This window comes from Lytechinus variegatus, chromosome 4, assembly GCF_018143015.1.
Source record: "Lytechinus variegatus isolate NC3 chromosome 4, Lvar_3.0, whole genome shotgun sequence".
NCBI lineage: Eukaryota > Metazoa > Echinodermata > Echinoidea > Temnopleuroida > Toxopneustidae > Lytechinus > Lytechinus variegatus.
The window spans coordinates 54,912,476-54,930,038 of NC_054743.1; the positions used below are offsets into that span (position 1 = coordinate 54,912,476).

The 17,563-nt window shown below is 35.5% G+C and overlaps 1 protein-coding gene across 2 annotated transcripts in view; it reads left to right on the forward strand.

Moving 5' to 3' along the window:
* Positions 1-7,377, forward strand: part of LOC121414347 — a 54,467-nt gene extending 47,090 nt beyond the window's left edge. Inside the window, exon 8 of one of the 2 annotated variants that reach the window (XM_041607498.1) lies at positions 7,046-7,377. In XM_041607498.1, the coding sequence (XP_041463432.1) occupies positions 7,046-7,246 (201 nt within the window). In that variant the 3' untranslated portion in view covers positions 7,247-7,377. The remainder of the gene's footprint in view (positions 1-7,045) is intronic. The other variant, XM_041607496.1, reaches the window with a different exon arrangement.
* Positions 7,378-17,563: the final 10,186 nt, after the last annotated feature.

A 17,563-nucleotide genomic window follows, 5' to 3' on the forward strand; every position in this document is an offset into this window, starting at 1 on the left:
TTCAAAAAATAATCACATTTTTATGCCATTTCACTTTACCATTTAAAACGCTTGTTTAAAATCTTGGTCGACGGTCGTAGATTTGAAATGAAATATATATTATTTTCCCTTTTTCAAAATTCCATTTGTTCATTTATCTTTCAAATTGCATCTTGCCGCCTTCTCAGTACAACATATGTCATGGGAAAATATAATCCACACCATTTATGTTAAGGTCAGGAGGAGATAATATGAAATATGTAAAATAAAGGGGAAAATCTGAAAATATGTGTACAAAACAAATGGAGAGTTGTCCACAAAATCAGCCATTTTGAAGCACGTTTGCTAATTTGAGGGTCCACATAGTAAGTACAAGACTTTTTAATCGTCCATAAATTGTTCCTCTCATTTTACTCTTTCCAATAAGATTGCTTCTCTTCTTGGGTTTTGGTTTCCTTTAAGCAAATGACGATATAACTGTCAAAAAGTTTTCCGCCTGCTTACTTTTGAAAGGTTCGTAAAAATGGTTTGCACATAACTTTGAAATGATTATATGAATACGAGTAGACGATAATCATGAAGAACACATGGTGTTTAGCTAGGTAGATTGAAGATATATTTTTAGTTTTAATGTGTTTCCTTACCCAGAACGCTTCATAGACATGATAGAGCGCAATAGACCAGTTCGTAGTTACTTCATGGGCAATTTAGGTCAAATGACCTTTCATTTCTTTCATAATGATAGGCAGATTTCAAAGCAAGATATTACGTAAGCTTGCCTTACACAGCAGGATGAAGAAATTGAATAGACCAGGTGACTAGAATAGCACACCAATGAACACTTAATGAAGGTATTTGTTTCATTCCTACTTTGAATACATATCTTAGCATGTTGCACAATGTACTTGACAAACTGTGAAATACCAGTCGTTCGTGGAAGCATTGTTGTTCTTTGTGGATGTAAATGAAAACGACAATTCAAAAGAATATATGAATAATCGAGACATCAAAGTTGGTGCTTATCTCATTAGATTTTAAAGCACCATGTCACTTTAGTACAAATGACCTTCTTCTGATAATGCGTAGAATCTTTTGATCATGCGCAGAAAGGAACTAAGAACTGGCTTATTGCGCACCAAGCCCCACATTCCAAGGCCATCATGATGATCTGCTTTACACACAGCTGTGATGCACATGGAATGACTTAGGCTTGATTTATACGTTAATTATTGTCAAGCTTGGGGAAAGTGTAAAGAAATTTTACCCCCCCCTTTTTTAGAAAACAAAAGCTTGGGAAGAAATGCTGGGGTGTCTGAGATGAACTTTTGAGTTATGTCCTCAGATCTGACTGGCACAAAAAAGGAAAAGGTTGTGCTTACTTAGGATTAAAATTGGGTGGCATAAGCCGTTACAAAATCATTAAATGCTTATGTTTTATTTCAATTGGCTAACAATTCCAAACACAGAGGAGTTTGTCTTCGCCTCATTTCATTGTCAGCGGGCATTTCTGCGCAAACCGGTTTCTGCGAGCTTTAAAAATTGGACAGTGCTTACTGAGGTGTAACATTCTGTCAAAATGTTTACTTTCATTTGATAGATGAGACCCAAACTCAAGAAGTATGTGCAAAAAATAAAATATCCCCAAGTTGTATAGTTTTCAATTCCCAGGACTTTTTCAAATTGTAAATGTTTCATTGATACGCACTGTAGAGGGCGTCAAATACCCGAAACTGTCTCTAATTTATGTCCAGGCTTACAAACTGTATGCAACAATTATTGGAAGAATCAATCTGTTTAATTTCGATGAAAGAGCTTAAGGGATCAGATATAACAGAATGAAGCAAATATTCTTAACACTTTTCACATTGTAAAAAAAAACAATTGCTGGAGTCATGATTTAATTGGTTTGTTCCTGGACTTCTCCAAGGCCTTCGACACCATTAATCATGATATTTTACGAAAAAAAATACATCATTATGGAGTGCGTGGGAAGGCCTTGGAGTGGTTCTGGAGCTACCTCTTGAATAGGAAGCAATATGTCTTTTTAAACGGATGCAATTCTCAAATGAAAAAAATAATTGTGGAGTTCCACAGGGTAGTCTTTTAGGCCCGATTTGTTTATAGTTTATATTAATGATTTTTGTACATCATCAGATGTTCTTTCTCTCATTCTCTTTGCGGACGACTCTAACTTATTTTTTTCACATAAAAATCCTCTTCACCTTGCTAATATAATAAACTCTGAATTAACTCTTCATGCGTTCACCTGTATACCCCCTTTGTGTTGCATTAATTTAGGGTCTCATTCACATTCGTGCCATGAGTCACAGACTCCTAACAATAAACCTGGCCATGGTATTGTTTGTGAGGAGGGTTTTATTGATTTTATCCTCTCCTTTTTCAATGATCTTCCGGCTGTGATCAGGATGTATTGATTTTTTGGGAAAACTCAAAGATTCTGTAATTTGTAAAGTGCGATAATCCTTCGAACGCTAAACTAATGTCGCACGCGCGATCAATCGATTGGTACACATGTACGGTATACAAAAATGCCAGGCTATACATTGGAGCTAGCCACGCTCTGGGGCATGCAATTGTTCGAAAAACAATGGGACAGGGGACGTCTATGGGAAATGTGTGGTTGTGCAAAAATGCGAACGAAACACGCCTACGGATGTGCAATAATGCGAACGCGACGCATGAAGAGTTAAAAAATGTCACCCAATGGATAAGAGCAAATAAATTGTCAATAAATCTTCAAAAAACAAAATATATGTTGTTTAGCAACTCTATTAATACACTTCCTGTCGAGATTATTTTGGATGGAACTCCCTTGGAACATGTATCCCATATTAAGTTTCTTGGAATAACAGTCGATAATAAGCTCTCATGGAAATTCCACATAGATAACAGATGTAAAACTATTTCACGCAACATTGGTATAATTAACAAGCTTAAATTTTATTTACCATTATCGTCCCTGCTTACATTATATTCATCCCTTATATTGCCTTATTTAAATTATGGAATTTTAGCGTGGGGCAACACACATCAAACACTCTTAGACAAATTACTCCTATTACAAAAGAAGTATCTTCGTATCATATGCCACACAGCATATTTGTCTCATACGGACCCATTATTTTTTAACATAAAATATTGAAAATTAAAGACTTATATTTGTTTAATCTCGGTCAGTTTATGTATAATTATAACAACAACAACAACCTCCCAAATGTATTCTATTCAATGTTTCCAAAAAATCAATCCATTCATAACTATCCAACAAGGCGATTGGGTGAATTTCATTTACCACTTTTAAGAACTTTGCTGGCTCAGAATGTATTTATATATGATGGACCAAAGTTATGGAACTCATTTCATAATGATTTAAGAACTGCTAAATCTTTGAACTCTTTTAAGACTAAATTCAAACTATCTCTATTAAAATCTTGTAATGTACCCTAAAATTAGATCTAATTCATCATCTCTGTCAAGTCATCAATATTACTATAAAGACTATAATTAAAACAAATTTATCATCTTTTTTTAAATAGAAAAACAAATCTGATACAAGTTCTCAGTTGTGCTCGGAGTCGAACCTCGTACATTATTGTGTCTATCCTCTCCTCTGTTTTCTCTTTCTCTCCTGTCCTTATCCGCCTTCTTATACCACTTATTTACTTACGGCATCAATCACATTTTTTGCGCATTATATTCTTTCCAGGTCATTTCATATATTTTTTCTCCTGTTATACACATCATTGAATCCAGTTTGCTTGAGTCCACGATTGCATGTGCTTTATCTACGTTCAGCAGCACCCATCCATCCTATCAGGGCATTATCCCCTTTTTCTTTTTTTTCTTCGAGGGGGACGGTGGGGATATTTTAGGACGGGTTGTTTTGTCCTATACAAACTATATTTTTTTGATAGCTTCGTATTTATTTTGTGAGTATTATTTATCATTTATTTATTTTTTTCTCATTTGATTACATATATCTGTATTTGTATTTTGTTATTGGTTGTGTTATCTTTTTTGAGGGGCCCACATTGTACAAGCATTGCTTTTTAGTGGGTCCATCCATTTCCATCTTAATTTAATTTCTATTGAAAAATAGTATGCTTAGTTAAAACCTCCAATGTGTTGCCCAAATTGTGTGTTTTCACAACATGTGTATTATTATTTTTGTTTCTCTGCAACGGATACAAATACTTATGTTTATTTATGGTATACAACTTGTTTTTGTTTGATGGAAGTGAAATAAATAAAATTGAATTGAAAATTGAATGATAGAAAAGCCTTGTACAAGTCATGATAGAAAAGCCTTGTACAAATTCAACCCAAAACTTTAACATGTTTAATGTTTTTTCTACGACTTTAAATGAAATCAAAATAATCAAACGCATTAAATGAATGTTCGGTGTATTTTCCGAATATTTTAAATGGTAAGTTTAGTTTCGAAAGGTCTGTATTCATATTAACTTTAAACGCGCTACTTCGTACACAATCAACTGTTTAATATCCCCTTATATATAAATGAGGAAAAAGGTTTCTGGCATATCTGTATATTTTCTTCCCATATATTTAGGGTAAAGAATCAAGTGGCATACTTCTTTGATGAGGAAAAACAAACAAATCTTTGAGATGTTGAAATCCAGAATGTATCCGTAGAAAAAATAATGTAGAAAATAAAAATCAGTAATAAAACTTCGCCCATGCAGCACATTTTTCGATAAAACATGTTACATTTCGTCTCTGGATCATTCCGTCCCTGAATACCATTTCTATTTTACTTTAATTGTTTAGTGAAACGAACCCAAAATGTAGGAACCGTTGTTTCCTTCAGGCGCGGATCCAAGAGGGGGCCGAGCCGGCCCCTCCCCCTATTTTTTGACAACCTGCAGAAAAAAGTGTACTCTTTACCTTCATAGAAACTACGAAAAACAGAAATAAAAGTAAGGAGGAGGTATCATGCCCATGATGTGTAATTTACAGCCTTCGCGCTCGCATTTAATTGTTTGAGACACACAGCTTGTTTATTTAAATAAAAACGCGCTTAGACTGTCCATTTTTCAGGTCGGAAGATCAGAAATTTTGAGATCGCGCTTCGCACTCTCATTATTTATTTGGTGATACTTGTATCTTCTTCATTAAATTATTAAAACAGTCCTAATTGAGTCACTTTTTACTTTATTGTGATAGAATTTCGGCTAGCGCTTCGCGCTCGCATTCTTTAGTTGGATACTTATCTTTGTTCATGATTATAAAAACTGCTCTAAATCTTCAGTTCTAAGGACATAAAATATCAAAGATTTTTAGCTCGTGCTTCGCGCTCGCTTTTTATATTAAGATCACGTGAGATTTACCTTATATTGTTTATAGCAATACAAACTAACATATACTTAAAACTTCAGTCTTTAGTTAGGACTACCCCCTGAAAAACCAACAAAAAAGCCAGATTGTAGCGGCCAATCGAGAAAAATGTTGATCAAAATATTTTTCGGCTCTCCCCCCCTATTGGCGAAAGCTGGATCCGCCCCTGCCCTTTTTCCTGTGTTGAAAAGTGTGCATATATGTGCCCCTCTGATATTGTTTTATCAAACAAGGACAATTCAAACAATGACAAACGTGTCCCTCTAGTAATGTGCATAATGCTTTAATAGTTCATTGAAATAGTAAACTATGAACATGGAAGTGCCATTCGAATTTGTTTCATCAAATCTATTAGGAGTCGGTCTCTTTTGGGGTTTAAAAAGCAATTTGAACATATTTGTACCTTAAAATGAAATCGACATTTATTGACATGAAAACAAACTGACCGATTAGTGTAACCTGTTTAATCTGATCATTCATTGTCGTCGTACTTAGCGCTGAATGCAATATATAGATAAAGCAAACTCAGACAAAGAGCACAATTTGAGTATATAACCAGACCGGGAATGACGAAGCCTGCAATATATTTGATGAAACAGTTTGAGGCATGTCTTCAATGAACATGCAATAAACATGACGCGTATGTTCATGTCAAATCCTAACTTATCATTTTTTGTTGTTTGAAATTACGTTTTCGAAAATAATGTCAACCGCGAAAGGACAATTATTTTTTAACAGCACTTCAGTGATCGTGAGATGAATATTATTGCAACTGATTTTGTTACAAGGGAGACATATACAACATCCACGTGCTTTTGTTTGTTTTTGTTTGTATCTTTTCCACTACCCTTTTTCATCTTTCCGGCCCAATCCTCTCTTTGTATTTTCTATATCTTCTTTTAATTAGCCTTTCCCTTTACTCACCTTTTCTCTTTGCCGTCTCTATCCTTTCCCATCTCTTCTTTTCTTTTACTTTCCATTTATGTACAATGTGCCTCTTTGTATTGGTTATACAACATTTTTGCGTACTTAACATGCAAATGTTGAATCCAAAGATGATATTTTTCCCCAACAGTTTATTTCCTTGTATTTTCATATGAAGTACTAGTAATTGTATTCAAATTATATCATTTCATGTTTGTACTGTAAGTATTATTCTGTCATTGTAGATTGGACACAGGTTTATTTTTAATTCCGCCTTTGGCTGCGAGGCATGTTTTAATCAAGCATTTAATTGAATTAAATCCACATGTTTCATTTTGGAATTGATTGGATATCATGTTATGTCCAAGGAAAGCTGGGAACTGAAGTCATTAGCACAAATATTGCATACTGCATTCATGGCAGCGTGCTTTTGACCGTTTTCACAAAATAAAGCTTAATTATGAATTTCAACTTTCCATATTTCTTTTTATTAATAAGATATAAAGGGCAAATTCACAGCCTTCGATCACATAAGCAAATATAGCATGAATAAAACAATTATTTCCTTTCATTTATAGTTGTTAGAGGCTTTAGAGCAAATTACTGTGATCTTCATTACATTACGTGAACGTCCAAGAGTTATTGCCAACGATTCGATGATCCATGTTTGTTCTTTAATCGAATGTAGAATAGAGTTCAATGGTTTAGTCAGACCCTTGTTTGATGACGTATTTTTTATTTCAAAATTATGTCACTATTATTCCAGATTGAGAGTCTTGATATCAATGACATTAAGCTCAGTCAACGTCAGTCTGCATCCCGTGATCTTGCTCAGTTCATTTGTAAGATGCCTCATCTCAGGGAACTTCATCTCGGTGATGCATACAGAAACACCGGTCCCTCGCTTCATGACGAGTTCTATTCAACGTTGTCATCATTAGCATCGTCTGCAAAGGTATCTTTTTAGTTTTTTATTTTCGTTCTCTTCAAGTTTCATAGCATTTTTCTCCAGTTGATGCAGTATAACGTGATGAGAATTTTCACTTTTTAAAACTGAATTTTGTCTAATGTTATATACCAGAGGAATGATATATCATTATGGCTTGAACATTGTGTATAGGCATAAAGTGTTTTGCCCAATTTATATTATTTTATTATTCTATGGAACATTTTTAACCTTTACCTTGATTTACTTTTAAAGTTATATTTTAATCCGTTAGTTATTCCAGGAAACCGAGATAAGCAAACTCTGCTTCAAATTGACTTTCATTTTCTTTTATGTCCTTTATATTTTACCTAAGTTTGTATTGTATTTTAGGTTTGAAATGAAAGAGAAGCAGAACGAATTCAGTCAATCTATCATGATATTCTTAATTCACCTTCTTATAGTCACAGACTCCAGCACGCAAAAGTTTTGGAAGCCATATTGGATTTTTGGTCATACCAGACAAATGACTGGCCTTAAAAGGAAATGCCCTTTTTACACAGGATTTTCTTAGCCCCGGACTATCGCTAACCCCGTACTATCCTTAACCTCGTACTATTTTTTTCCTTTTCACGCATGCTAAATTGTTATTGCTAACCCCGGATAAGAAATGCTTGCTTTTCACACACGAAACTCGCTAACCCCAGACTAGTGTTTTTTGTCGATGATTCGTAGTACAAGTACTTCACTCGTACACTTTTTACACACGCTACAATTTCCTTAACCCCGTACTATAGGTGGGGCCAAATTGCCATTTAGCCCCACCTATAGTACGGGGTTAAGCTTAGCCCACTTTTGTTTTACACATGTGCATGATCATAACCCCGTACTATTGCTCTTAGCACCGCAATTGGTGGGATAACCCTGCTTTTTTGCAGGGCCAAATAATCCCGTACTATAGGTGGGGTTAGCCCACTTTGCAAAAATGCTGTGTAAAAAGAAAGTGGGCTATGCTTAACCCCGTACTACAGGTGGGGCTAAATTGCCATTTAGCCCCACCTATAGTACGGGGTGAAGGAAATTTTAGCCTGTGTATAAAAAGGGTGCTAATGTATTATTTTGGCCCTTAACCCAGTGGTTTAGACACCAAAATCGCATCTCCCAGGCCAATATGAAATAAGCTATGTCCGCTTTAAATAGTAGTAGTCAATTTAGAATCAATTTTTGGAAGCCAACTTAGATTTATTTTTTACCGACCAGGCGACCGACTGTCCTCGTAACTTGCACTAATGTATTAATTGATCCTTGAAACTAGAGGTTTAGACACCAAAATCACATCTCCCAGGCCGATATGAAATAAGCTACGTCTGCATTAAGTATCAGTAGCCTGTTTTAAGATCGGATCAATTTTGGAATCCATCTTCGATTTTTGGACATACATGACCATTGACGGTCCATGAAACTTATCCTTGAAGATTATTTGACAATTGAAATCATGGTCTACACATCAAAATAATCATATCCCAGGCGGATATCAAATGAACTATGTCCATTTTAATTATCAACGGCCATTTCAGAATCAATTTTTGGAGTCCATCGGGGATTTTTGCACATTCTAGACCACTTGCTTTGCTTGTAACTTGCCCAATGTATTATTTGACCCATTTATCCATGGTATAGACACAAACAATCATATTTCTGGACCTTTAGCAAAGTATGTAGGTTTTTTTTCAGCAGCAACAGCCATTTTCGACTCCCTTTTTGGAAGCCATCTTGGATTGTTGAACATACTGGACCACTGACTGTCCTTGTAACTAGTCTCAATGTCTTTTTTGACCATTGAAATCATGGTCTAGACACCAAAATTAATATATCCCAGGCGGATATCAAATGAACTTTGTCCATTTTAATTATCAACAGCCATTTTAAACTCCATTTTTCGAAGCCATTTTGGATTTTTGGACACACCAGACCACTAGCTTTCCTTGTAACTTGCTTCAATGTACATGTAACCCCTGAATAAAATAAAATAATTTAGATGAATTGTGGATTTTCAGCCTACGGCAGCATTTCGGGTGCCATCGTGGATTTGCCTGGTACACAGGAGGGCCTACTGAATGGATCAAGGCAAATAAACTCTCACTTAACTTACAAAAGACCAATTACATGTTATTTAGTAATAGAGTAAATAGTTTGCCTGACAATCTCATTTTTGAAAACACCGTCCTTGAAAATGTTTCTCAAACAAAATTCTTGGGTGTACTTATTGATAATAAATTGTCATGGAAACCACACATCGATAATATATGCAAAACAATGTCAAGAAATATTGGAATTATCAACAAACTCAATTTTTTTCTTCCATCTTGTACACTACTTACACTATATTACACCTTAATATTACCATACATTAATTACGGTATTTTGGCATGGGGTTGTGCAATTCAAACACAATTACATAGGATACTTTTGTTACAGAAAAAAACACTTAGGATAATATTTCATACACATTTCAGATGTCACACAGATAAATTATTTTTTGAAAACAAAATCCTTAAAGTTAATGATGTATATCTGTTCCAACTCGGCCAATTTATGTATAAACTAAATAAAGATGATCTCCCCGCAATTTTTTCAATTATGTTCTGCAAAAACTCCTCTGTACACGATTATCCTACAAGACAACGAAACTCTTATCACCTACCTCCAACCCGAACTTTACTTGCAAAAAATTCTTTTGTTTTTTCTGGTCCCGTATATTGGAATTCCTTGCCCAACGCCTTTAAGGAATCCCCAAGCATCACAATTTTTAAACATAACCTTAAAAAGATGCTTATTTGCCAATACTTTACACAAACAAGTCAATCTACCACATAACGAAAACCATATACAATTTTTTCATTTATTTATTTATTATTATTTTTTTTCCTCCCAGCATACAACTTGCCTGCCGACCTGTTTCCGCACCTGCCATGCTCCTCTTTGCACCTCCATTGTACCTGCACCCCCTCTCTCCCTACATTTGCCTCGCTGTTCCTCCCTCATAATCAAAATTATTGTAGCCATGTTGTTATTTTTTTATTATTTCTATTATTGCTATTACTATTTATTCTAATTTGGTTCACTCTTTCGTTGTTACCTTCAAAATTTTGTATAGCCTCCTTTTAAACTGTCTTCCGCCTCTCCTTTATACTATATTTTTGTAATATACGTATTGAAACTAAGTTACGGGAGCTTGCCTCCCATACAAGCTTCGCTTTTCTTGGCAAGCCCCTCCGTTCTGTTTTATATAGTTATTATAGTCAAAGTTACTTTAGTTTGCATTAGTTCTCATTGTTTATACCTTATTTCGATTGATGTTGTACTTTAAATTTCACTATGTATTGTTTGATTTTGTTGTGCTTTGTGAACGGAAAATGAATAAATCTAAAATCTAAATCTATTATTCATTCTACCCTAAATCAATGTTTAACACCCCTCCCCCCAGACCATGGAATATGAACCGAAATAGGATTCTAGGTTGGATAATGTGTCAGTTGTATCCATTTTCAGTGAATGGCGGCCATCCTGGACGCCATCTTGTAAAACTAACCACTTTCCCGGATGCGGATTTTAGTAGATTTTTAGTATATTATTCCTGAGGTCGAATAGTACAGAACATCGTTGAAAAATCATTTGTTGCAATTTGTTCCGGGTAAGGCTGCGTTTGGTCGTATATTGACCCGTCTATATGTTAAACAGAAAAAAAACAGAAATCATGTAATATCATTTAAGGCACTTGCCGGTTTAAAACGAAACTCGAATTTCAATTTCATTTTTTTTCCCAGAGTGTTTGTCCCATTGAAGACACCGATGGGAGAAAAATCGCGTCGAAATAAAAAAAAACCCGCCAGAAATCCAAAACCCCAAGCGATTTCGCACGCGACCCGAGTGATTAGTATAAGCCCCTTGAAGTGTTTTGGGCAATAAAACAAGTTAAGTTAAAAATAGTAAAAGATATCTTCAAATCAATTTTTTTCTTCTTCATTATTACGGTGTACACTTATTCGCCTAACTATTTTAAAGTCTTGTGCAAATAATTTTTCACTAACTTTTCAAAGGTAAGTGGTGCTTACTCAAGCCGAAATATTTTTTGACAGTTATATCGTAATTTGCTTAAATTTATCTGTACCAATGTTAAGATGTGGCAAAAAATCTTCAGGATATTGCAAATGTCTAATTTTACTGGATTATTTTCTAAAAGTATTTTTATACGCACTGCATATTTGCAACTAATGTTGTTACAAGAAAGACATATACAGCATCCACGTGATTTTGTTTGCTTTGTTTTTAACCTTTGCCACAATTTTCTTCGTCTTTCTGGCCCAATCTTCTCTCTTTATGTTCTATCTATATATCCTTTTAATTACCCTTTCACTTTACTCACCTTTTCTCTGTCTGTCTCCTTTTGCCGTCTTTATTATTTCCCATCTTTTTCTTTTCTAATAATTTCCATTTATGTCCAATGTGCCTCTTTCTAGTGGTTATAATTAAATGTGCGTATTCATATTAACTTTAAACGCGCTACTTCGTACGCAATCAACTGTTTAATATCCCCTTAGATATAAATGAGGAAAAAAGGTTTCTGGCATATCTATATATTTTCTTCCCATATCTTTAGGGTAAAGAATCAACTGGCACACTTCTTTGATGAGGAAAAACAAACAAAAATTTAAGATGTTGAAATCCAGAATGTATCCGTCGAAAAAATAATGTAGAAAATAAAAATCAGTAATAAAACTTCGCCCATGCACCACATTTTTCGATAAAACATGTTACATTTCGTATCTGGATCATTCCGTCCCTGAATACCGTTTTTATTTTACTTTATTTGTTTATTGAAACGAACCCAAAATGTAGGAACCGTTGTTTCCTTCAGGCCCGGTTTCAGGAGGGGTCCGAGCCGGCCCCGCCCCCCCCCTATTTTTTGACAACCTGCGCAAAAAAGTGTACTCTTTACCGTGATAGAAACTACGAAAAACAGAAATAAAAGTAAGAAAGATGTATCATAACCATGATGTGTAATTTACAGCCTCGGCCGGCCCGACCCCGAAAGGAAACAAAAAAAAGGTGAGGGGAAGAATTGGAAAATAGACTTTATATTAAAAAAAATTTGCTCGCGCTTCGCACTCGCATTGCCTGTGTAATGAATCCCATTCAAGAGGGTTAAATGACACTAATATACAGTGCGTCCCAGAATAAACGAAACCGAGATTTAGCGATCATTTATCATAACTTAATCATAAATAGAATAGACAAATGACCTACCAATTTAAAGCTTAGAATCTCCTCTTTCATCTGATATTACTTAGGTTATTTCTTATTCACGCATGAGTGAGCAAAAACAATTTGAAGAAAGGATACCAAAAACTCATTTGGCGGGGGTATCTGGGTTTCAAAGAGAAAACCACATTTCTGAAAAGTTCAATATCTGCTCTTTAATTTGGTACCTCAATTACAGAAAATGGTCAAGAAATAAAAAAGTTCTGGTCATTTGAAATAAGGCTTGTATTTCCATAATTTCATGAGATAAACGTGTTTTCACCGGTTTCCCACAGAAGCTTTCGCATGGTGAACAAAAGATTTAATGCATGGCTGATCGTCAACAAAACGGAGTGTCGAGTGAGTTTGAAAACCAGCCTGGAGAACCTCTTCATTTTATGAAATTATTGAAATTCAAGCCTTATTTCAAATGACCAGAACTTTGTTATTTCTTGACCATTTTCTGTAATTTAGGTATCAAATTAAAGAGGAGATATTGAACTTTTCAAAAATGTGGTTTTCTTTTTGAAACCCAAATACCCCCCGCCAAATGAGTTTTTGATATCCTTTCTTCAAATTGTATTTGCTCACTCATGCGTGAATGAAAAATAATCTAAGTAATATCAGATGAAAGAAGAGATTCTAAGCTTTAAATTGGTAGGTCATTTGTCTATTTTATTTATGATTAAATAATGATAAATGGTCGCTAAATCTCGGTTTCGTTTTTTCTGGGACGCACTGTATATCCAATATTATATAAAATATATCCAGTTCTGATATAAATTTGCACACAGTGTTTCCAGCTCGCACATCAAGCTTTCATTATTTTGTTTGATTTACATAAATTGTCTATGTATATCAAAATGTTCAGCTCGCGCTGCGCACTTGCATTGTTTGACGTGTGAGATACCTATCCTCTTTGGAAATTCTTACCAATTGTCAAAATGGTATCATGTCAGTATATCAAAAACGTACGCTCATGCTTCGCGCTGGCATTAAATTGTTTGAGACACACAGCTTGTTTATTTAAATAAAAACGCGCTTAGACTGTCCATTTTTCAGGTCGGAACATCAGAAATTTTGAGCTCGCGCTTCGCACTCTCATTATTTATTTGGTGATACTTGTATCTTCTTCATTAATCACTAAAACAGTCCTAATTGAGTCACTTTTCACGTTATTGCGACAAAATTTCGGCTCGCGCTTCGCGCTCGCATTCTTTAGTTGGATACTTATCTTTGTTCATGATTATAAAAACTGCTCTGAATCTTCAGTTCTAAGGACATAAAATATCAAAGATTTTTAACTCGCGCTTCGCGCTCGCTTTATATATTAAGATCACGTGAGATTTACCTTATATTGTTTATAGCAATACAAACTAACATATACTTAAAGCTTCAGTCTTTAGCAAGGACTACCTCCTGAAAAACCAACAAAAAAAGCCAAATTGTAGCGGCCAATCAAGAAAAATGTTGATCAAATATTTTTCGACCCCCCCCCCCCATTAGCGAAAGCTGGATCCGCCCCTGTCCTTTTTCCTGTTTTTAAAAATTGTGCATATATGTGCCCCTCCGATATTGTTTTATCAAACAAGGACAATTCAAACATTGACAAACGTGTCACTCTAGTAATGTGCATAATGCTTTAATACTTCATTGAAATAGTAAACTTTGAACATGGAAGTACCATTCGAATTGTTTCATCAAATCTATTTGGAGTCTGTCTCTTTTGGGGTTTAAAAAGCAATTTCAACATGTTTGTACCTTCAAATGAAATCGACATTTATTGACATGAAAACAAACTGACCGATTAGGGTATGTTTAATCTGATCATTCATTGTCGTCGTACTTAGCGCTAAATGAATATAAAGATAAAGCAAACTCAGACAAAGAACACAATTTGAGTATATAACCAGACCGGGAATGACGAAGCCTGCATTATATTTGATGAAACAGTTTGAGGCATGTCTTCAATAAATATGCAATAAACATGACGCGTATGTTCATGTCAAATCCTCACTTATCACTTTTTTGTTGTTTGAAATTACGTTTTTGAAAATAATGTCAACCGCGAAAGGACAATCGTTTTTTTAACAGCACTTCAGTAATCGTGAGATGAATATTATTGCAACTGATTTTGTTACAAGGGGGACATATACAACATTCACGTGCTTTTGTTTGTTTTTGTTTTTAATCTTTTCCACTACCTTTTTTTTCATCTTTCTGGCCCAATTCTCTCTTCGTATTTTCTATATCTTCATTTAATTAGCCTTTCCTTTTACTCAGCTTTTCTCTTTGTCGTCTCTATCCTTTCCCATCTCTTCTTTTCTTTTACTTTCCATTTATGTACAATGTGCCTCTTTGTATTGGTCATGCAACATTTTTGCGTACTTAACATACAAATGTTGAATCCAAAGATTATTTTTCCCCAACAATTTATTTCCTTGTATTTTGATATGAAGTACTAGTAATTGTATTCAAATTAGTATTATTCTGTCATTATAGATTGGACACAGGTTTATTTTTAATTCCGCCTTTGGCTACGAGACATGTTTTAATCAACCATTTTGCATTTAATTCACCTTCTTAAAGTCACAGACTCCATCACGCAAAAGTTTTGGAAGCCATATTGGATTTTTGGTCATACCAGATAAATGACTGGCCTTAAAACATGTCCTAATGTATTATTTTGACCCTTAAACCACAAAAAAACGCATCTCCCACAGTCAGGGAAACTCCCGGTTTCCGAGATCGTTTGAAAAGTCCCTTTTTCGAGATAGTTGCGTTCACCGAAGCGTGAATCACCACTGAAAACCTTCGCCATGTGTAGTCTTTCTCGGCTGTTTTCAGACCCTTATGTATGTGTGCGACACACTCGGTAAGAGCGTTGAAAATGTGTACGCGTGCATACAACCATGGAGCTAACAACCGTGCATTGTTCGGTGCTCTCTTTTCCCTTCTCCCTTTCCCTCTCTCTCATTTATTGTCAAGCATTTAATTTGATCTTCGTTCATCACTTACCCTTAATCCGGACGTTAAATGTGCCGTAATTAGACCATATTTTTGGATCCACCGTCATGCATATCCGTAATATCCAACTTTCATGTTAACTCCTGAGCATTCATCTTAAGCTTATGATCTGCTGCACAATCAATGATCAATACATTATAATATTATTTCCACTAGTGCCGGCGGAAGTCATGGAAATTATTAAGTCGATATGCAATTTCAAAACATGCCAAATATGCCTACAGGTCTGTACGTCGTAAAAAAATCATTGGCTGGTTGACGAAGCCAACGAATTGGAAAAAAGTATACTGTATTCACCTTCAAAACAAACACACTGCAAAGTATTGGGGCTAACGGTCACCAAATAAAGTGCATTTTAAAAGTCTGCCTGTCAGCTCGATCCATTTCCAAACTTCCCCCAAACGTCCAGCCCAGATGAGTTAAAAGCAATATCATGATGTCATGTCATGTCATTATGATCATGACCATTCTCCATTCGACATGATCCATGCTAGCAGTGAACAGGTGTGAGATCAATGGTTTAGATTATGAACATTATCGATAACTGCATGTCCATTTTCCATTTAGCCCATGATAGCACTAACCGCCGGAGAGCTGGTTAGAGGTTTATACCATGGGAACGAATATATTTTCCACGTCTTTCTTATCAGATATTATGTAATGCCGTACCCAAAATAACTTTCAACATGATCATGGACGGTCCATGCATGGTAGTACCATAGCTCTATGCACACTTTGTACACGCAGCACACTCACACACACACCACACGTTCGGCTACAACATGCAGCGGAGTATCGCGGCACAAAGGCTGAACGCAGAGACTAACGTCCTCTTACGAGAACTTTTGCTTGCATTTTCCCATCATAAATGTGTCTTCCTTCTTCAATAGCATCTAAGCACCACGGTGGCGCATTCTCTTTTTTTCGAATTTAGATGAGAAATTTAGTTTTCTTTAACATATTTGAAAATAAAAATCCGCCACCGTGGTGCTTTTTTTATATGAATTTTTTAGTGAGGGTATGTCAGAAAACCCCATTCACTTTGTACAGGAGAGCTATTCGGTGAGATCCTAAACGATTACGTCATGCGACCACAAATCCCTGTTATTCGAGATTCTGTCGCTCTCGCAAAAGCGGGAGTTTCCTTGACTGTCCCAGGCCAATATGAAATAAGCTATGTCCGCTTTAAGTACCAGCAGTCAATTTAGAATCAATTTTTGGAAGCCAACTTAGATTTTTTTTTTACCGACCAGGCCATCGACTGTCCTCGTAACTTGCACTAATGTATTAATTGATCCTTGATACTAGTGGTTTAGACTCCAAAATCACTCCCAGGCCGATATGAAATAAACTACGTCTGCTTTCAGTAGCCTATTTTTAAGATCAGATCAATTTTTGACTCCATCTTCCATTTTTGCACATACCAGACCACTGACTTTGCTTGTAACTTGTCCCAATGTATTATTTGACCCATTTATCCATGGTATAGACACAAACAATCATATTTCTGGACCTTTAGCAAAGTATGTAGGTTTTTTTTTAAGTAACAACAGCCATTTTCGACTTCCTTTTTGGAAGCCATGTTGGATTTTTTAACATACTGGACCACTGACTGTCCTTGTAACTTGTCTCAATGTCTTTTTTGACCATTGAAATCATGGTCTAGACGCCAAAATCATTATATCCCAGGCGGATATCAAATGAACTATGTCCATTTTAATTATCAACAGCCATTTTAAACTCCATTTTTCGAAGCCATATTTGGATTTTTGGACACACCAGACCACTAGTTTCCTTGTAACTTGCTTCAATGTACATATAACCCTTAAAACCCTGAATAAAAGAAAATAATCTAGATGAATTGTGGATTTTCAGCCTACGGCAGCATTCCGGGTGCCATCGTGGATTTGCCTGGTACACAGGAGGGCCTACTGAATGGATCAAGGCAAATAAACTCTCACTTAATCGCTAGAGGGTATTCATTTGTCTCGCAATCTACTATGGTCAACAAGGAAATTCGTGATCCCTCTC